The 20,376-nt window shown below is 55.1% G+C and overlaps 1 protein-coding gene and 1 long non-coding RNA gene across 4 annotated transcripts in view; both read left to right on the top strand.

The window, feature by feature from the left end:
• The window catches only part of ARMC9 (armadillo repeat containing 9), a 143,582-nt gene extending 141,998 nt beyond the window's left edge, over positions 1–1,584 (top strand). For all 3 annotated transcript variants that reach the window (XM_040639136.1, XM_040639142.1, XM_040639139.1), the window contains one exon: positions 790–1,584. In XM_040639136.1, the coding sequence (XP_040495070.1) occupies positions 790–949 (160 nt within the window). In that variant the 3' untranslated portion in view covers positions 950–1,584. The remainder of the gene's footprint in view (positions 1–789) is intronic.
• A 4,524-nt stretch (positions 1,585–6,108) lies between these two features.
• On the top strand, positions 6,109–7,905 carry LOC121104380. Its single transcript, XR_005836653.1, has 2 exons — positions 6,109–6,535; positions 7,362–7,905. It is a non-coding gene; the product is annotated as an uncharacterized LOC121104380 (long non-coding RNA).
• Positions 7,906–20,376: the final 12,471 nt, after the last annotated feature.

Below are 20,376 nucleotides of genomic sequence, written 5' to 3'. Positions count from 1 at the left end.
AAAAAAAAAAAATACATAAATCAATAAATAAACCAAAATAAAGGAAAACAAAAGCGAAACAGGACCAAAGGGTGTCAAGCAACAGAAACTCTGTCACACTCGGGATATATGCATTTCTGCCGCTGTGCTGCCCCCCACCCGCCCTGCCCCACTCATTTCCTGCCGGAGCCGCGGGCGCTCTGGTCAACCCGAGACCCGCTGGGCTGGCTGTGTGGTTAACGGGCCGTGGCTGGAAGGCAGCCCGGCCCTCCCTCTTCTCGGCACGAATCTGCTGGGAAACACAGCCACGCCCCAGGTCCCTGTCCCCACCAGCCGTGCAGCTCAAGGTGCTTCTTCACACGGGCCCGAGGGAAGCCCCAGCAGAGGCCGGGACAGCGTGGCCCGAGAGAGGTAGGCAGGCCCGCCCTCGCCCTGCTGGCCTCAGGCCAGAGCCCAGGCGAGGAAAAGCCACACTAGCAACAGGCAGCACCCGCCGGCTCCACGGGGCCCTGCCTGCGCCTAGATAGCTCCGCTAGCTGCAGATTCACGTCCTGTGGCCTCGGCACACAGCACAGCCATTGCCAGCAAAACTCACTGAGTGCCCCACACCAAGCAGCCTGCTTCCTGTGAGGAAAGAGCACGGCCACGTGAGTCGTGCCCCGGCCACAGAGCAGGTGACCTGGGGGAAGGGAAGGTTCTCTGTATTCCCTGTGCTCAGAGCCCGTTGAAAGAAGGGCTTGTAGGGGACAGAGGGCGCTCTGTGAGGATGCTGCCTCATGCTGGCAGCTGGCTCTGGCTTTTCTTCTCCAGGCAGCCAGTGTTACAGGAAGTGAGGACGGCTCCTTCCCCGGCGTCACCAGCCCGTGGCCCGAGGACCTGCCAGCTTCCCCTTCTCGGCCAGCCAGCGGCTGCAGGTGACAGATGTGGAGAGACGGTTGTCTGCGAGCTGCCAGGTGGCTTCAGGAGCTGAGGCGAGGCTGGCTCTCCGGGCAGCCCCCACGACACGGGCTCCGGTCACTGCCCTTCTCTGGTTGTCCCCTCACACGCGGGGGAACGTGGCTGGGTAGGCAGCGCGAGCCCGGCCAGCGAGCTGTTCGTCTCGGGAGCCCGTGCAGAGGAGCGGGGCCTGAAAACCCAGCCGGGGACGGGGGCCTCGGCCTCAGTGGACACCAGCGCTCCTCTCTCCGGCCAGCTAGGAGAAAACGGAAGGGAGTTAGAAGAAGGGAAACTCGTGCTCGAGCCGCGCTCCTGAGCAGCAGGTCTGCTGTCCCTGGGAGGAGCGTCATCTAGCCCCACGCACAGCTTGGAAGACACGGCCGCTCCGATCCTCCACACGCGTGTTTTGCAGGCCGCGTGGGGCTGACCAGTGTAGCCCCGTGCCCCCGCCCTCCTCCTTCAACACTGCAAACACGAACAGCTCCAATGGCAAAACGACTGGTCCCCGCTGGGGAGGACGGTGCTGGCCCCTTGCGGACGGTGACATCGGAGCCCATGTCTGAGGACAAAGCAAAGACGTTTGCTGGCAGAGCCAGCGATGTCACCCAAGCCAGGAGCAGGATCTGCCCTCTCCTAAAACAGGAGTATTGAAATAAAAATAATCAACACTTAGATGGTACTAGTGTGTGGTATGGGCTCTGTGTGTGTGGGGGAAGGAAATCGTGTCTTATGCCCTAGGCACTCCGCCTGCCCTGGCTGTGCCCTTAGCGAAGACATCTTCGTGGTCCAACTGGACGTAACTAGCAGATAAGCGTTGCATTTTTCAAGGGCCTCCTCGCTCCTCAAGCGAGCCGGCCGAGGAGGTAAACAGAAGAACATCAGAGCAGGCAAGTCGCCAGGTTACCCCCGAGACGTCCGTCAACCCGTCACCAGCTAGGATCCGGGGTTAATCTCGTGAGATCTCGGCAGTGCCACGAGGCCGGGTGCGTTGGACTCTGTGGTTGTGTGACTGGCCGAGAGGCCACATCCAGATTCTCCGGAAATGTGTGGGCCCCTCCGTGTCCCGGGGGAAGAAAGCTGTGGAGAGCAAGGCCCTACCTTCTTCTTGGGAATGCCCACCTCCAGGCACTCTCTCCCTCCTGACTTGAGATATGAAGAGAAAACACCAAGGCTTGTCACAAGCACCTGTTGATACGGACAGACAGGAAAAGCAGAGACTGGGTCCCTGAAACGGGACCGCTCCGCAGTGAAACTCTGAAAAGTGGTTGCAGATGAACAGCAGGGGAAAGTCATGGAAAAATCTCTCCTGTTCCCCCCAGTAAATCCACTCCCCTTCGGATTCCTCAGATGCCGCTGACTGGCACGGCCTTTCCCCCGTCTTGGTGTGGGAGCAGCCCTGTCTCCAGAAATCCAGAGGGACTGCGAGAGTCATGGGTTCCCCCCTCTTCTCCATGGTATAAAGGCAACTGCTGTTTCTCCCTCAGACCTACAGATGGGCTAAAGCCTGATTTGTAAACGTCTGGCCACTTCGGGAAAAGAAAAAGTCTTTTAGAGATTTGGGACGTAGCCAACTCTGTGTCAGACTACACCGAAGTCACCAGGCACAGCGGGTGTTTCTCTGGGGTAAGTAAACACCATCCGGCCTCCGCACCACACCCTGGGAGACTCCCCTCACCCACACACACGTCCACATCCCAAGGCCGATGGCCAGCACGAGCCTTTGGTAAAACACCAAGAGCTTCTCCATAAATATCCCAGCTGTCTGCCGGCCTCTCTGAGCTGGCTGGGGTCGGACACGAACACGACCTACGGGGGCAAGAATCAAGCACACGCATAAACCCAGATGGTGACATGTGGTCATACAGCTGGCTACTAGGACTTGCCCGTGAAACCCACCCAGGGAGCCGCACTGGAGAGCCTGTGGAAATTTTGAGAATGGTGGGCCTTCAGGAAGATGACTTCTTCCCCTGGAAGCTGACCCCAGCTCTCTGGTTACCTGGCCCCCTAATTTCTTCTGAGTAGAACTGGATCTCATTTTGCTTCATTCCCAGCAAGGTGTAAATGCCTGACAACAGCTTAAATGATGACCCTTGTCATATTCCTATGGGAATATAATAGGTAGAGGTTTGAGTTCCAATCAGATACCAGGGGTCAGTCACTCACTTGGGAAGGATTTAGCCCAAATCAAAAGAGATAAACAAGAAACAAAGGCACAAATAAGATTACTGCAAAAATGCCACGGCAAAAAATCAAGATTTTAATAAAAACAAGAGCTGACCCTGTGCGTGTATGATCTTACCTTGCTTGCTAAATCCTAATCCCAGCCCCAATTCCAATAAAACTTATTTTACAGAAATGGGCAGCCAGCTCATGAGCTACAGTTTGCTGATTTGATTAATATTGCACTACAGTATTATTGATCTCGATTCCTCAGTTTGGGGGTACCGCCTTCCATTTTGTGTGCAAGGTGAATGCCTCACTCGCCTTACCCTTCCCATGGCCCAGGATCTAGGGGATCCTCCTGGGCCCCCCCAGTGTGCCAGTAGCCCAGCCCCGTAGCTGCGTGGCTGGCCTTTCCGCCTGCCTGACCATCTGCTTCTCTCCAGAAACCGCTTGTGGCGCATCGTGCTGAGGAGTGGTTGGCTCGGCTTCGCACGTAACAAACTACGCCCAAAACGTCTCGGCTTCAAACAACAACTTACTAGCTTTACAGTTATGTGGCTCCGCGACGGGGCTGGGCTCAGATGGGCAGCTCTGATGGGTTTGGCTGGACCCGGATGTGTGTCTGTGGTCAGAGGGCCGTCAAGGGCCTCGCTCGGGTCTGAGTCCTCCTCCGTGAGGCCTCTCGCCCTGCAGCCTGGGCCCCCTCCCCGGTGGTCTCAGGGCTCCAACTCAGCAAGAGAGAGAGGAGGCCCCAGGGCTGCTCGGGTTTCTACCTGCATCGTATTTGCTCTTCTCCCGTTGGCCAAAGCAGGTCACACAACCGAGGCCGACGGTCCGTGCAAGAGATGGGGCTACAGGGACAGTGAACAAACCCGGGCCCTGACCCGAACAACGCGCCACGTCGAAGGCATTCAGAACTTCCCTCGCTCCTCAGAACCAGAGCTCCAGGTGGTCTTTCCACCGTGGCCTGACATTTCGATTCCGTTCCGCAAACATCCGGGGGCTGCTCTGTGCTGGGATGTGGATGTGGTCATTTTGTTAGATTCGCATTTGCTCAGTGGGGCCTCCGACAGCAGGAGCAGCTGAAGTACGGAAGGTTGTCTCTCACAGGTCCTCACACCTCGAGAGGCCACCCCAGGGGGTCGTGGCAGTGCGCAGGCGGAGTGGGAGCCGCAGCACCCGGGGCGTCTGCCTTTGCTGGGCCGGCGGGTGGGGTGTGTCTAGGGTTCCTGGGTTAAGGCCAAAAAGAGCGGGGGGCAGGGGGGAGGGTTCGGTAAGCTCTGCCGGGGTCTTATCTAAGGGCCACACCAGGGGAGGAGCTGAGAGGCAGGAGACGAAGGTCGTCACTGGGGGCCTTGGGGACGTCATATCTTATAAGCTTGTGCCTCTGCTGGCTGTCATCTTCGGCATGCACTCGAGGAGGGCCCAGTGCCCGTTCCAGGCCCCTGCAGGCCGCTTAGCCACACCAAACGGATGCCCCTGACCCCGGGTTGCTACCCATCTACTAAGGAGAATTCCCAGCTGGTGCCCGCTCGTAAAAGCTGATCACCAAATTTTCCTGAGTTCCGTGAGCTGCTGTTAAACATAACCATCCACAAAAGTGAAATTATATAAACTTACAATTAAATAAATTCTATTTTACAAAGGTAATAAATACTGAAAACTCCTCCCTTCCGAACTATTATCTGTGTCCCGCAGGTTGTTTCCATCTGTTGTGTCTTTGCGGGGGAAACGGGCGTATCTTCCCAACTCTGTCTTCGGTGACCTCATGTTGATAGCTTGGAATTGGCCGCGCTGGGCATACGTACACCCCAGAAACTGGGAAACACTACCCCGCAGCGCTGCCCCCCCCCCCCGAGAGCTGGCTGTTACATTTGCCGGCACAGCACTGGCCCGAGAGTGCAGACACGTGCGGCCCGAGGCAGAATGTTGGGTGGACCTGGGACTGTGCAGGCGGGTCAGAAGCAACGGGGTAGTGTGTGCCCCCACCGTGGCAGCCGCTCCAGAAGCCTCGGTCCACACCTGTTTCGCATGGCCCAGAGTGCAGCATCACTTCGCTTGCAGGCCTCGCCCTACCGGATGCAGCCAGCACCTTTGCTCCTAGATTATTAGATGATCAGTGAGGATGACATCTGGGTACCCTGAGTGTGCCTTGGATCTTGCCTCTTGGGATCCTGCCCAGAAATGCAACGGCCCCACCTTCTTAAAGACACAATGCTGCTCTGCCTGCCAGTCATGGGGGGCAGTCACCGCTCCCCGGGAATGAGAGCTCCCCGGGTAGCCTGCCAGCCTTCTGGACTTTGTGTTCTGCCCAGGGCGGGGGCACCGAGAGGGCTAAGAGATAAGGGGGTCCCTTGGTCAGCCTTGAACTCAGGCAGCAGCATCTTCTCGGGAAAAGCCAGGCGGACAGCCCCAGTGACTTAATAGGTGCAGAAGGGCGAGACCTTGGGTTTGCAGGGGACACTGGGCTTGCGGGCAGAAGGCAGGGCAGAGAGCCTGGATCCAATGCCTGAGTCAAAGGCAGGAGGAGTGAAGGCAGAAGTGGCTGGGGTGTGAGGTGAGCGACACTAGCACCAGTCTTCAGGGGCCCACTTGGGAGCGATGTGATCTTAGGGCTTACAGAGCCTCAGGGGAGCTCCGGGGCACTGAGGCTTGAGGATCCAGTAATGGCCCAGCACGGGGTCCCAGCTGGAGCCAGCACTGGGAGTCTCCTGGTGGGTCACTTTGGGGGAAGACAATTTCTGTGCCCAGGGCATCACCGACAGGATGCCAGGTGGCCCAAGGCAGAGGGGCCCGAGGCTGGGGGAGTACTAGCAACGGGCTCAGGGGACAGTGGGGTGCAAACCCTGGGCAGGGAATCCGTGGCCAGAGCCCTCCTTCCGCTGAAGGCATGGAGTGGCCAGGAGGTGGGAAAACACAAAAACCAGGCCGAAGAGGAGAGGATTTCTGAGCTTTTGTGGGACCCCCAAGGGAACACAGGGAAAGAGTGAGGGAGGCAGGGACCCGGTTATCACTGGCCTGTCCTAGAACCCCAAGGAAACCAAGTACCCCATCACAGCAAAGGAGGCTGAGCCAGGCTAGACCAGCCCCTCCTCTGAGCAGCACCCGGGATGATGACCGGATGTGGATGTTTTTCCGTTGTTCTGGTGGCTGGGGGGGAGGGGGGGATGGCCAGAGTGGCACTTTCAACACAATGACTTCAGGGAGAATCTACCACTAAGAAAGGTCCGAGGCCCAGACCCTGAGGCTGCAGAGGCTGCATCCTAGGATGCCTGACCACCACCACCCCCCCGGACACCCGGAGATGGCTTGAAGGTGCCATGGCACCCTGCGGGCCCATCCGTGGGGACCGTGTGGACTGTGCCTGGGACTCCACGGCAGTCAGACATGGGTGCTGCCCTGGGAGGCCGGAGCTGACCTCCCTCCAAGCGGGAGGCAGTCAGCCTCTGGCCACGTGGTGCGTAAAGGAACCCGGGTCCTCTCCCTGCGCCTGCCTCGCCGGGTTGCCAGGGGCTTGTAGGGCACGGGGTGGACTCGAGCCTCCAGTCCGAGCTGGGGGCCCCTTTCCTTCTCGCTGGGGTTGCTGAAATGTTGGTGCTGGTGGCTTCATGCCCTCCGCGGGGGACAGAATGAGGCGCCACCCAGGAAGAGGCCCAGGGGGCGCTGGCTGGCGGCGCAGGGCCCCTGGTGGCAGCTGTCCCTAGCCCACACCCTGACCTTTTCCGCTTATCTGGGCCAATAGATCCCTGCCTTTTTTTTCTAATGACTCTTGAAGTTGGGTGTCACTGCAGACCCCTGGGGAGGGGTTGGCCCCCGGGAGACACACGGTCAGGCTCCTCCTGGCTCCAGCTCCTGCCTCCATCTCCCCAGTGGCCCTTCCCTGACTAGGCCCCTGCCTGCTCTTCCCCACCCCCATCCCCATTCCTCCTGGGACCTCTGCTGGAACATTAACTCCCCGGAGGATTTTCCTGTCCCCTCTGTCCCTGCTTCCCAAGACCCTTCACCATCCAGTCACAGCGCAGGCACACTGTGGGGTCCTTGCCTGTGAGCTCCGAGAGGGTAGGGGGGCCAGGGCTGCTCCCGGCAGTGTCCTGTCTGGGCCTGGGGTGGGAGTCACCTGGGTACCAGAGCCTTAGGTCTCAATTCAGGCCTCCGTCCTGAGCGCCCCACGCTCTGGACGGACTCCCGGCTGTGGCCGCTGCTGGGCGTCCACGGCCTTCCCCGCAAACCACAAATTCCCTCAGGGAGCCTGTGCACAACTGATTTCTTGTTCCCTTTAACAGCTTTACTGAGGTATCCCTCCGGGCTCCGGGCTGGCTCACCAGTAGAGCATGCGACTCCGGATCTCAGGGTCATGAGTTCAAGCCCCAGGTTGGGCACGGAGCCTAAACAGCAGCTTTCCTGAGGTACCACTGTTGACTGAGGTACCGCTGAAGGGTACAACGTGACAAACTTTGATAGCACCATGAAACCATCACCACCAGCAACGGAGTGAGCAACCCATCACCCCCGATAACCTCCGTGGCCCCTTGTGTAATCGCCCCCTCCCCCTTCTCCGCCATCGTGAGGCAACTTACTTTTCTGTCATTATACATGTGTTTGCATTTTCTAGAATCTTACATATATAATGTAATCCTGCAGTTTGTGTTCCTTTTTTCTCAGGCTTCTTTCACTTCTTTCACTTCTTTCACTGTGTGATTATCCCTGTGTGGCATCTATCAGTAACTCAGCCCTTTTCATTCCTGAGGAGGCCTGCACTGTACAGATAGACCACCATTGGTGTATTTGTCTCCTACAAATAAAGTTGCTGTGAGCACTCACGTGTAAGTCCTCGTATGGACGGATCTCTTTGGGAAATACTTAGGAGTGGAATGGCTGGGTCGTGTGTAGGTATACGTTTAACTTATTAAGAAACCGTCCAACTGGGGGCACCTGGGTGGCTCAGTCGGTTAAGCATCCAACTCTTGATCTCAGCTCGAGTCTCGATCGCAGGGTCGTGAGTTCAAGATCCACATTGGGGGGCGCCTGGGTGGTTCAGTCGTTAAGCGTCTGCCTTCGGCTCAGGGCGTGATCCCGGCGTTCTGGGATTGAGCCCCATATCAGGCTCCTCTGCTATGAGCCTGCTTCTTCCTCTCCCACTCCCCCTGCTTGTGTTCCCTCTCTCGCTGGCTGTCTCTATCTCTGTCAAATAAATAAATAAAATCTTTAAAAAAATAATTTTAAAAAAATTTTTTAAAATAATCCACATTGGGATCAGATCGTGCTCCACGTTGGGCTCTACACTGGGCATAGAGCCTATTTAAAAAAAGAAGAAAAAAAAAAGAAAACAAAACAAAACAAAGGAAAAGAAAAGAAAAGAAACTGTCCAACTGTTGTCCAAAGCGGACGCACCCATGTCCACTCCCGCCGCCGTTGTATGAGAGTTCCAGGAGCTCCCGTCCTCCACGACACCTGACATGGGGAGTCTTGCTGATTCAGACGTTTTGTTAGATGTGTCCCTCCGTGGTCTCCATTCACAGTTCCCAGTGACTGATGGTGTTAAACACCTTTCATGTGATTACTTGCCATCAGCAGACCTTCTCTGGTGAGAAATCCATTCTAGTCTTTTGCTCATTTTTTAATTTTGAGTTCTTTGTTTTCTATTACATTTGAGAGTTCTTTCTGTTCTCGACATGCAAGGTCTTTATCAGAAGGCTGCTTTGCAAAGAGTTTCTCCCAGCCTATGGCTGGTCTGTTCATTCTTCTCCAAATGTCTCTCAAAGAGCAGAAGTTACGTTTGATGAAGTCCAACTTATCAAATTTTTCCTTTTATGGATCCTGCTTTTGGTGTCGTAGCTAAGAAACTTTCATTCCCATCCCAGCGCCTGGCAGTCAGCCTGTATGCCCTCGTTGCTCAATCAGTGCTTGTGAAAAGCAGAGCCGGGGAGGGGGAGGACAGCAGGCTGAGGAGCTTTGGCCCTAGAAGTAGATTCCAGAAAACATGGCTCCAGAGAGCTGCTAAAGACCCACTGGAAACAACAACAAAAAATGCTGATGGTGCCTTGAGATTTTCCAGAAGGAACTGAAGGGGAGCAGGTTGCAGCAGCAGGAGGGCAGCCTGGGGCAGGGAAGCGGGCAACTTCGGGCTCAGACACCACGGTCTCCCGCCATTCAGCGAAAGCTGGCATTTCCCCCTTCCCTCCTTCCTTTCCTTCTCTCCCTCCCTCCCTTTCCTCGTTCCTTCCTACTTTCCTTCTACCCCCTCTTTATGTCTTCCGCATTTGTCTGTGAGTTAGCGTCACATCTCTGTCCAGAACTCCTTGCTCACTGCCTTCGCCTCATTTCTTTCCCTGGGCCTTCCTGGTTTTTCTATCTGAGTGACGTCTGCATGCAGTAAAACACCAGCCTTTCCTGTCCTGTTGCTACAAATCTTCCTCTGAATCATGATTTCCTATGTCTTTTTTTCCCCAGCTTTATTGAGGTATAATCGACTATGTGAAATTACAAGATATTTAAAGCGTACATCATTGGGGCACCTGGGTGGCTCAGTCAGTTAAGCGTCCAACTCTTGGTTCCGGCTCAGGTCATGATCTCAGGGCCCTGAGATCGAGTCCCACGTTGGGCTCTGCGAGGAGCGTAGAGCCTGCTTAAGATTCTGTCTCTACCTATGACCCTCCGGCCCCACCCTGGCTCACACTCTTCAAATAAAAAATAGGGGCGCCTGGGTGGCTCAGTCAGTTAAGCGGCTGCCGTTGGCTCAGGTCATGATCCGGGGTCCTGGGATCAAGCCCCGCGTCGGGCTCTCTGCTCAGCAGGGAGCCTGCTTCTCCCTCTGCCCCTCCTCCCTGCTTGTGCGCTCTCCCTCTCTCTCAAAATAAATAAATTAAATATTTATAAATAAATAAATAAAATTACGCGTACACCATGGTGATTTCATAGAGGTAGACATTGTGAAGGGCTTACCCCCATCTAGTGAATTAACACATTCATCAGCTCACATGTTTATCTTTTTTTGGTGAGAACGTTTAATTTCTACTGTCTCAGCAAATTTTAATTATACAATACAGTGTTATCTACTATCATCACCATGTTACACATCAGACTCTCAGACCCTATTCATCTTACAGCTGGAAGTTGATACCCCTTTACCAACCTCGGCCTGTTTCCTCCACTCCCCAGGCCCTGGCAACCACTTTTCTATCTGTTTCTGAGTTTGACCTTTTTTTTAAGAATTCACATATGAAGTGATACCATGCAGTGTTTGTCTTTCTCTGCCTGGCTTATTTCACCTAAAGTAATGCCCTCAAGGGCCATCCATGTTGTCACAAATGGCAGGCTGTCCTTCTTTCTCGTGGCTGAATAATATTCCAGTTGTGTACATATACAAGTTCTTCCTTATCCACTTATCCGTTGATGGACACTTAGGTTGTTTCCATGTCTTGGCTATTGTGAGAAATGCTGTAATGAACGTGGGCCTGCACCTGTCTCTAGGATATCCTGTTTTCATTTCCTTTGAATAAATGACCATAAGTGGGACTGCTGAACCATATGGTAGTGCCATGTTTTATTTTTTAAAACCTCCATATCCTTTTCCTTTTCTTAATTCCTTCCTTCTTTTCTTTCTTTCTTTCTTTCCTTCTTTCTTTTCTTTTTTTTAATTTTTTTAAAAGATTTTATTTATCCATTTGAGAGAGACAGAGAGAGTGAGCACAAGTAGGAGAGGGGGCAGAGGGAGAGGGAGAATCAGGCTCCCCACTGAACAGAGAGCCTGACATGGAGCTCGAACCCAGGACCCTGGGATCATGACCAGAGTCAAAGGCAGATGCCTAACCAACTGAGCCACCCAGGCGCCCCCCCCCTTTTTTTTAGGTAATCTCTGTGCCCAACATGGGGCTCAAACTCTCGATCCCAAGATCATGAGTCGCAAGCTCCACCTACTGAGCCAGCCAGGTGCCGCCATGTTATTTTTATAGTAGCTATGCCAATTTACATTCCCACCCAACTGCACAGGGTTCCCTTTTCTCCAAATCCTCACCAGTACTTGTTATCTCTTGTCTTTTGATGAGAGCCATGCTAACAGGTATGAGGTGCTATCTCATTGTGGTTTTGATTTTCCCTTCCCTGATGATTAGTGATGATGACCACCTTTCCATGTACCTGCTGGACATCTGGATGTCTTCACTGGGGAAATGTCTATTCAGTTTCTTTGCCCATTTTTTAATCAGATTTTTTTGTTTTTGAGTTGTATGAGTTCTTCATATATTTTGGATATTAACTTCTTATCAGATATATAATTTGCAAATATGTTCTCCTACTCTGTACATTGCCTTTTCAATGTTTGATGGTTTCCTTTGTTGTGTGGTTGCGTTTCGTGGTAACATAGTCCAGCTTTGTTTAATTTTCTCTTGTTGCCTTTCCTTTGGTGTTAAATCCAAAAAAATCCAAAAAATTGCCAAGACTAATGTCGAGAAGCTTACTCCCTATGTTTTCTTCTGGAAGTTTTGTGGTTTCAGGTTGTAATTCATTCAAGTCTTTAATCCATTTTGAGTTGACTTTGGGTAATAGTGTAAGATGAGGGTCCAGTTTTATTCTTTTGCATGTGAATATTCAGTTTCCCCAACACCATTTATTGAAGAGATTATCCTTTCTCCATTGTACATTCTTGGTTCTTTTATTGTAAATTAATTGACCATACGTATGTGGGTTTATTTCTGGGCTCTCTATTCTGTTCCATTGAGCTACGTGTCTGTTTTTATGCCAGAACCATACTGTTTTGATTCCTATCACTTTGTAGTATAGTTTGAAATCAGAAAGGGTGATGCCTCCAGCTTGTTCATCTTTCTCAAGATTGTTTTGGCATTTCGGGGTCTTTTATAGTTCCATACAAATTTTGGTGTTGTTTTTCCTATTTCTAGGGAAAATGCCATTGGAATTTTGATAGTAGAGCCCTGGGGGGAAGCCAGTTAAGAACTCTTTCTTTGGGGGTGCCTGGGTGGCTCAGTCGTTAAGTGTCTGCCTTCAGCTCAGGGCGTGATCCTCGAGTCCTGGGATGAGCCCTGCATCGGGCTCCCTGCTGCGCTGGGAGCCTGCTTCTTCCTCTCCCACTCCCCCTGCTTGTGTTCCCTCTCTCGTTGGCTGTCTCTCTCTGTCAAATAAATAAATAAAATCTTAAAAAAAAAAAAACTCTTTCTTTGTTTGCTATAGTCTCGTGGGTCTCAGGGACACAAGCCCTGCAGGCTTTCAGAGCTAGGTGTTTTGGGGGCCCATCCTTCAGGTGCAAGTCTTACCAGTTGGGGTACTAGATGTTGGGTCAAACCACTTGTCTCCTCAAGGAAAAGTTGGAGTTGTGAGTTCCTTCTCAATCGTCCCCGTGCCAGGAGTCAGGTATATAATGAGAGTGTGTCTCAGACCTTCCTATCTTTTCACTCTAGATATTTTGTTGGTCCCCTGATGTGTCGTTACTGCTCAGCTGGTTTCTGAACTTGGGAACTGTTCACATGTAGCTGGAGAGTCAGTGTGTCCGTGGGAGAAGGTGAGTTCAGGACTCCTATGTCGCCATCTTGGACCAGAACCCCATCCCCCAAGGCTTTTGACCCTGTCAGCCTTTACAAGCTTTGCCCAAGCCACCTAGAAAGTTTTCAGACAAGTCACTCCTCCCTGGCTCCTACGCACTGGCTTTCTCTCCGTTGACCTCAGCCCTGCTGTGGGGAAGGAAGGGATCCGGTGTGACAGCTGTGGTAGCTGTCTCAAGTTCTCGGGGCCCTGTCTCCTACCTGCCTGTGAGGGCAGGAGGCTGTTGGGGGAAACAGTGAAGGAATGGGAGGACAGCAATGGCATTAGTCAGGAGTCTTTAGTTGTGGGTGACAAAAAACACCAACAGAAAATTGTTGGCACCTGTAACCCATCAGGGGAGGTAGTGTCGCATTAGTTCTTAGGGCCTGTATCCTCTTCCGAACGCTTGTGTAGCAAAATGACCACAAACTCCATGTCCTGAAACAACTCAGATTTATTCTCTGACACTCTGGAGCTCGGAAGCCTGGGTCTGCCCCGCTCGTTTCTCTGCTCAGAATCTTACAAGGTCGAAATCAAGGTGTCGGGCCAGCTGGGCTCTTATAGGGAGGCTCTGGGGAAAATCTGCTTCCAAGCTCACTCAGCCGGGGAGAACACAGTTCCTTGTGGTTGCGGGACCAAGGTCCTCATATCCTTCCTGGCTGTCAGCTGGGGATAGCGGGAGAGACCCCGTTCTGGTCTCTGGGCTCCAAGTGGCTCTCCCTAGATTTCAGAGCCAATGAAGGCATGCCAAATTCCTGTCAAGCCTGGAATCTCCCCGACTTTCCTTTCTGCTGCATCCCTTCTGCTTTCTGCCAGAGAAGGTTCTCTACTTCCATGGGCTCTTGTGATTAGATTGGGCCCACCTGGTAATCCAGGCTAGCCACCCTATTTCAAGGTCTGTAACCTTAGTTACATCTGCATCCTTTTTGCCTGTAACCCGCCAGAGTCGCGGGTTCTAGGGATTAGGGTGTGGATATCTTTGAGGGAGGGACTCTATTTTGCTGACTACCAGGCCTCTAGAACCATGACTCTGGCCCCATTCAGACTCTGTTTCTGTTTTGCTCTGTGGGTTGTTTTGTCTCTCCCACTGCAGAGCGAAGGGGCATGGGGCGCATGTGACACATTTGCCCAATATGTTGAGTCGCACTCTCAAAATCCCCAAGGTCAGAGGAGAGATGGCCCTCTCCTAGTTCCACTGTGAAACTCCCCGGGGTGGGGGGGACCCTCATTGGCCCGCGCAGGTCACAGGCCCATCCCTGGGACTGAGCGCACTCTTGGGGCAGGAGGGGGCATCAGGGACTGTAACTGGCCCAGCCTGGTTGCGAGCCGGCCCCAAAACTAAGCGGGGCGCCTGTTACCAAAAGAAGGAAGGGTGCTGGGTATAAAAACCCAGAGCCGCTTTGCGACCAGCATGGCGTGGTGCCGATTTGAGGAACCCTTCGGGGTGCCTGGCTCGGCCACCCCATCACCCAGTGCCATGCCATCAGGTACATTGTGTTATTAACCCCTCTTCCACCAAGACTGGGGTCCAGCCCCACCGTTCACAGCACGCTGCCCTTCCTCTGGGCCTCAGCTCTTCCCTCAGTGAAGTGGGAATGGAACAATCTGGACACGGCCAGCTATTTAGCGCAGGTGAAGAGGCGTCTGGGAGGAGGCCTTTGACCAGAGCCTGGGAGGGAGTTCTGAGGCTGCACCTCGCGGCCCCTCCGGCTCTCGCGCCTCAGTGGCAGCGGCGCCGGGCCCTACAGCTTCCCGCAGGCGCGCCCAGAACGCACCTGGCCCGGCTCTGGGCCATGAAAGGGCAGCCATTCAAGGCTGGCTTGGACAGGAGCCGGGTGACGAGAGACAGGGAGCCCTGTGCTCCGGAGAGGAAGGAGGCCTCTGCGTGGCCGCCCCGTGGGGCCGAGCTGCCAGGCTGGGAGGGCAGGCCGGCTCTGGGGAAGGGGAGGCGCCGGGGCGGGAAGACTGAGCTAGTGTTTGGGGCCCAGGGGCTGAAAGGAGGCTGTGTGTGCCCAAGCGGACCGCGGGCGGGTGGGGATGTGAGTCACTGGTGGCCGGGGGGAGGGGCAGCCCAGCTGCCCAGGACAAGGGGGCACAATGCCCACCCGCGTGTGAATGCGTGTCAGTGTGAGTTTGAACGTGGGGGGGGCGGGGCTGGGGCTTTGCAAGGCGGTCTGGACGCCGGAGCCTCGCTGGGGGAGCCACACCCAGCCAGTCACCCTCCGAATATGACCCAGGCACGTCCCGGCCAGGCTCTCCTCCAGGTGGCCAATGCTGGCAATTCTTTCCCCGGACTATTCAACCGACAGGACAGGCGTCAGTGCCTCCCCTCCCCTCCCCTGAGCTGCCGGGAAAACAGGCCTGTGCCCTGCTCTTAGTTGTGTCCAGTTTGGTGGGACAGACAGATGTGATGCCAGCCGAGGGAGGGGGGGCCAAGGGAGGGGACATTTGAGCTGGGTTTTGAAAGATGAACAGGAATTCACTCGATTCAGAAGAGGGGGATGCATTTGAGCAGAAGAGGGCTGGGATCTGGGTAAACAGGAGAAGGCCAGGGTGGCTGGAACAGGGGTTGGGGGTAGTCGCAGGTGGTATTAAGGGCCTGTGGGCAGTGCCCAGAGGCTCCCGGAGGTAGGGATGGGCGCAGACTTGAGGACCTGGGGGCAGATCAAGAGAGGCCACTCGTGGATGCAGTAGGGGCCTGCCTGGTCCTGAGCCCGTTCCCAGGGGCCTGCCAGCCAGGGCTTCTCTGGTAGCACATGAGGGGGTCAGGGGAGGCCCCCCTGCCTGGGGAAAACCTTGGGCCTGTGTGTGAAGGTGTGTGAAGGTGTGTGTCTCTCTAGGTGTGTCTCTGTGTGTGCTGAGTATCTGTGTATGTGTGACCGTGTGTGTGTCTAGGGGAGTGTGTGTGTGTGTGTGTGTGCATCTCTCTAGAAATGTGAGTCTCTGGGGGGCGGTGTCTATTATCCTTTCTGGGTGTACATACATCCCGTGTGTGTATGGGCGGGAGTGTGATGTGTGCGTGTCTCTGAATGTGCACGCTTCTGAGGGAATGTCTCTGTGTGTATGTTTGGCCTGTGTGTGTGAGTGTCGTGTGTGTGTATGTGTCTGGGCCTGTGTCATCTGTATGCCCGTGTTGCTCCCCTGTGAGCGTGCACTCTCTCTCTGTGTGTGTCTGTGAGAGAGAGTGTGTGTCTGTGCACCTGTGCCCCACACGCCCTGCTGTGGTGCGGCCCAGCTGGTCCGGAGCCATGGCAGCCCCTGGGGGGCGCTTCTGCCAGTCCTGCCTAGCCTCCCCCCACCCCCACTTCTCCCAAGCCCGCCCAGATCCCTGTTCCTGGGCCTTTTTGAACTCTGGCTTCTCTTTCCAACTGCCCAGCTCTGCCCTCTCCTGACCGGCTCCCACACCCCCGAAGCTGTGGGTGGCCTTGGCTGCCCCCAGACTGGCCAGCGGGGGCCCAAGCAAAGGAAAAGGGCCAGAGAGTGGTCAGCCCTCCGAGGAACTGCATGCCCCCTCCACTGGCCAGCCTGGGGCCTCCTCCCATCCAGCAGAGAAGGATGTGTCAGGAAAACATGTGGGAACATTTCCCACACAGCCACCCCCCTCTTTCTTCTTCCTTCTGGGGCTCTCAGTCTTAGGGGTTGGTTCTGGAGGGTGATTTAAAGGGCCAAGGGGATTTGGCATGAGTGGGGGGACTGGCCCGGCATCCCTTCTCTGCTTTCGATAATAGCAGCTTCCTTTGAGGGATCTGCCCCCTCCAGGGTGTTTCGTTGGGGCTGCTGGCCTCAGGGCCCTGCCCCAACCATCCCAGGGGACACCCGGGCCTAGCCAGTCATCGTACCCAGGCCCCCAGACACGATCACCGGCCCAGGTTCAGCCATGTGACTGAGGCAAGACCATTGAGAATCCTTTCTCTGGGATTTGAGAGGTTCAGAGGAAAAAACTTTCCTCTGGGACCCTCAAGATAGAGTGATTAACGCCCGAGGCCACCTGCACGCCTGCTCTTCTCCTCCCTCTTATGGAAGAACCCTGTGGATATAAAAGAGCCAAGAGATAGGGAGACTATCCAGGGACATGGGTTGTGGGGAGAGAACAAGAGAGAGTAAGAGAGAGGGATTTCCTGTCATAGGAGCACATACATTCCTTTTGCTTGAGCTGCTGTGAGTTGGGCTTCTGTCACTCACACCCAGAAGAGCCCTGGATAATCCTTGCCTCAGCCATGGGCCTGGGTATCCTGGGTGCACAGGAACACCCTTGCCTGACGCTAAACACTCCTCACTGTCTCTCCGTCAGACCCCACACAGAGGCTGCGCCACCCTTTCCTACTCTTGTCAAGCTCACAAACCCACTTGTGCTTCTTCAACTGCCACCTGCTTGGCTGGGAGAAGTGAACTCGTCAGCTCCCCCGCACTCTGCCCCCACTTTCCTCCACAGCTGCCTCCCCGTCCTTTCTTCCCTCCGTGTCCCTCCTCTGCCCCTTGCCCGCAGCTGACCAAGAGAGCTGGAACTGGAGGGCTCAGCGCCAGTGGACCCCAGACCTGCCTGTACATCAGAATCATCGGGAAAACTGGAAACATACGATTTCCCAGGTTCCATCAGATTCTCTACAGGCAGACCCTGAAATTATCATTTAAAAACATCTTCACAGGTTACGGCAAGGTGACCTTGGTTGGGTCAGTCTTGGCTTGATCAGCATTTGGCCACAGAAGGACATTCGGGGTTCCCCACAACAGGATGTGGTTCATTGCATTGCTCATGTGGAGACCCTGCAAGAAGTCCCTTTTAACTTCCCACCATCTTCTCTGAACCCCTTGTGATCTGAGCTTCTCTTTGGCTCAATTTTCCCTTGGGTGAGGGGACTTCCCGGACTCCAGATCAGACCACCCATGCTTTGAAACCCTTGTCCTCCCTGCCCTCCGAACTCCTTCTCCCTTCCTCCATCTCCCCACCTCTTGCCAGCGTCTTCTTGGTCTCTTTCCTTCCTTCTTGGTGCTGTAGCCTCCTGACCGAGCAGCTCTTCCCAGCGTGCCCTGCAGGGTAGGTCATTCTCTGCAGGGGATGTGGGTGGCCACCAAGGACCAGAGGTAAGTGGCGATGGCAGGCCTCCCCCCACAGCTCCTCACCAGATGGTCTGTTACAATGAGACCAGTGCTACCCCACTTACAGCATCCACTACCAAGCAACACAAAACAGCTTCCCCACCACTGCCCAGGAGCCTGGGGAGCCCCACTCTCCACCCCGTGCAGGAAAGCTGCTCTCTGGTTGGATTCAGAAACGTGATGGCCAAAGACTCGCTAACCCTCCAGGCACGTCATGGCGTGGGGCATCCAGGACCAATTAGAGAAAGTTCTGGACCCAACGCACTGTTCTCCTGGGTTCCTGGACTTGTTCCGGCTCAGGGAGAGGGGACTGTGCAGTGTTTCTTGCCAAGCACATGCCTTCAGGGACACTCTTTTCACTAAAGAGGGACTTCTGACGCTCCACTGCCAATGAACAGGCCCTCTGCGAGTGTAGACGGCCACACTTGAAGGGGGTCGGGGTTGTAGCAGCCCTGGAGTGTAGGCGTCTCCTCAGGGTCTTTAAACACTAAAAAGAATTCCATCCTACACTCACCAGCATGGCGCTGCTGTGCTATGTGACAATAGCCAGGTGACAATAGCCAGGGCAACTCTCCACCCCGTGGCCACGGCCCTCTCACACCCGGCATTCAGGTGCTCTGCGGCCCAAGTCAGTCCCGTTTTGTCCAGTCAAAGGGTGACCCAGGGCAACCTCTGGCCTTCCAGATGTCTCCCCACAGCCACCCCCACCCCACCCCTTCCTCGTGAAAGCCCACACTGCGCTAACATCAAACCAGCAGGATCTGGATTCCAACCAACTCTAGAGGGTTGGTGGGGCAACTATAAGAAACAATGGGAATAGGGATGGAGAGAAGGACATGGCAGAGGAACAAGGGAGCAGGGGCGGAAAGGGGAGGGAAGGTGCAAAGGAGGTGTGGGGAAGGTGGGGAGACTGAGGGAAGGGGAGCTTCTGTGGGTCTCCCACTTCAGGGCTCGCTGAGCTCCCCCTTCCAGGGCAGCACGTCAGCCCGAGAGGAAGAGGGGATAACCAGTGACTGGGACCTCTAAGCCACCACCGCTTGGGACTCCCGCTGCCTACCCGACTACTCTTCCCGTTCCTCCACCCTCCCTCCAGGCCCCAGACAGACCACTCCCCACCGCCAGCCCCACCCCAAACCCCCACTTCCTGGGATCTGAGGTGCTACAGGGTGCCATCGGCAGACTGACCTCCCCCTCCTCAGGGGCCTTGCTCAGCCACCCCAGCTGCGGTGGCGATAATGAGCAGGAATCCGCTGGGGCTCTGCCCGCAGGCGCTGGGACAGGTGGAGTGAGCCAGACTGGGTGAGCCTGAGTGCTCCCGATAGGGACTGGGCCCAAGCACCCTGCAGGGGAACCTGTCAGAGTGACAGTGAACCCTGACCGGGGTCCGGCCTGGCGCCCACGTCCCCCATCCCCACGCCACAGCCAGGGACTGAGTACTTAATTTTCATCCGTTTCCCCAGGCCCAGTTCCACCAAGGCACGGATCAAATGCATCCACGATGACAAACTGTTCCTCTCAATGGAGCCGCTTCCACTGGCAAACATTCAGTTGACCTTTAGCAGCTTCCCCTCCTTGAGCCCTGCTGGGTTCTGAGACCTTTGGGTTGGGTCAAATATTAACAATCATAATATCAACAGCAGCCAACCTGTCATAATGCCACCGCGTAGGAGACACTACGTGCTTCACATGCGTCATCCCATGTCACCCTGTGCTGGCAGGAAATTGAGGTCTCAAGGGGATAAGCCACCCGCCCCTACTGACGGCCCGGAAGTGCAGAGTCCTGACCCAACCCCCAGCCCTCTAGAGTCTCCAACCGGGGCTCCCAACCCTTTCCCGGGTGCAGCTGTGTCTGCCCCTCCCAGGCACCGGAGGGAACCCCACAGCTTCCCGGTGAGGAGTCAGTGCTGAGGCCCAGGGGGATGTCCTCAGCCAGGCGGGGCCTGGCCCTCTCTCCAGGCCACACTTGCAGTGTGAAGGGGAAGAACCCAGAAGCCTGGGCAGTGGAGTGAAGCGCTGATGCCCTGTGGGACAGGTGGCCAGTGGGGCTGCGGGTGACCCTCAAGGGCAGGCAGCCAAGCCAAGGGGGACTTTGGTCTGCTGGTCAGACCTTCCTCCAGTTCTGGTACTTGGGAAGGGCCAGTAGAAAGAGCACTGGGGGCGCCTGGGTGGCTCAGCCGTTAGGTGTCTACCTTCGGCTCGGGGTGTGATCCCAGTGTTCTGGGATCAAGCCCCGCATCAGGCTCCTCCGCTGGGAGCCTGCTTCTTCCTCTCCCACTCCCCCAGCCTGTGTTCCCTCTCTCACTGGCTGTCTCTCTGTCAAATAAATAAATAAAATCTTAAAAAAGAAAGAAGAAGAAGAAGAAAGAAAGAGAGAGAGAGAGAGAGAGAGAGAGAGAGAGAGAGAAAGAAAGAAAGAAAGAAAGAAAGAAAGAAAGAAAGAAAGAAAGAAAGAAGAAAGAAAGAAAGAAAGGGGACTGGCCCCAGGGTTCTTCTCTGGAATTCTGCCTGGAAGAACTTTCACTTTCCCTGATTAGAGCTTACAACATCCCTGCAAATTCCGCTTAGTCCATCTTGGGTTTTTCCTCCCCTTCCAAGGGGCCCCTGAGCTTTAAAGAAAGAGTTGAAGAAGCTCCTCAGCCCAGGCTCAGGGTCCTGGGGCCCAGCTCAGCA

Source organism: Ursus maritimus, unplaced genomic scaffold (genome assembly GCF_017311325.1).
Source record: "Ursus maritimus isolate PB19 unplaced genomic scaffold, ASM1731132v1 scaffold_1, whole genome shotgun sequence".
Lineage (NCBI taxonomy): Eukaryota > Metazoa > Chordata > Mammalia > Carnivora > Ursidae > Ursus > Ursus maritimus.
The sequence above is the reverse complement of the archived record's forward strand: the minus strand, read 5'-3'. Positions and strand labels throughout refer to the sequence as shown.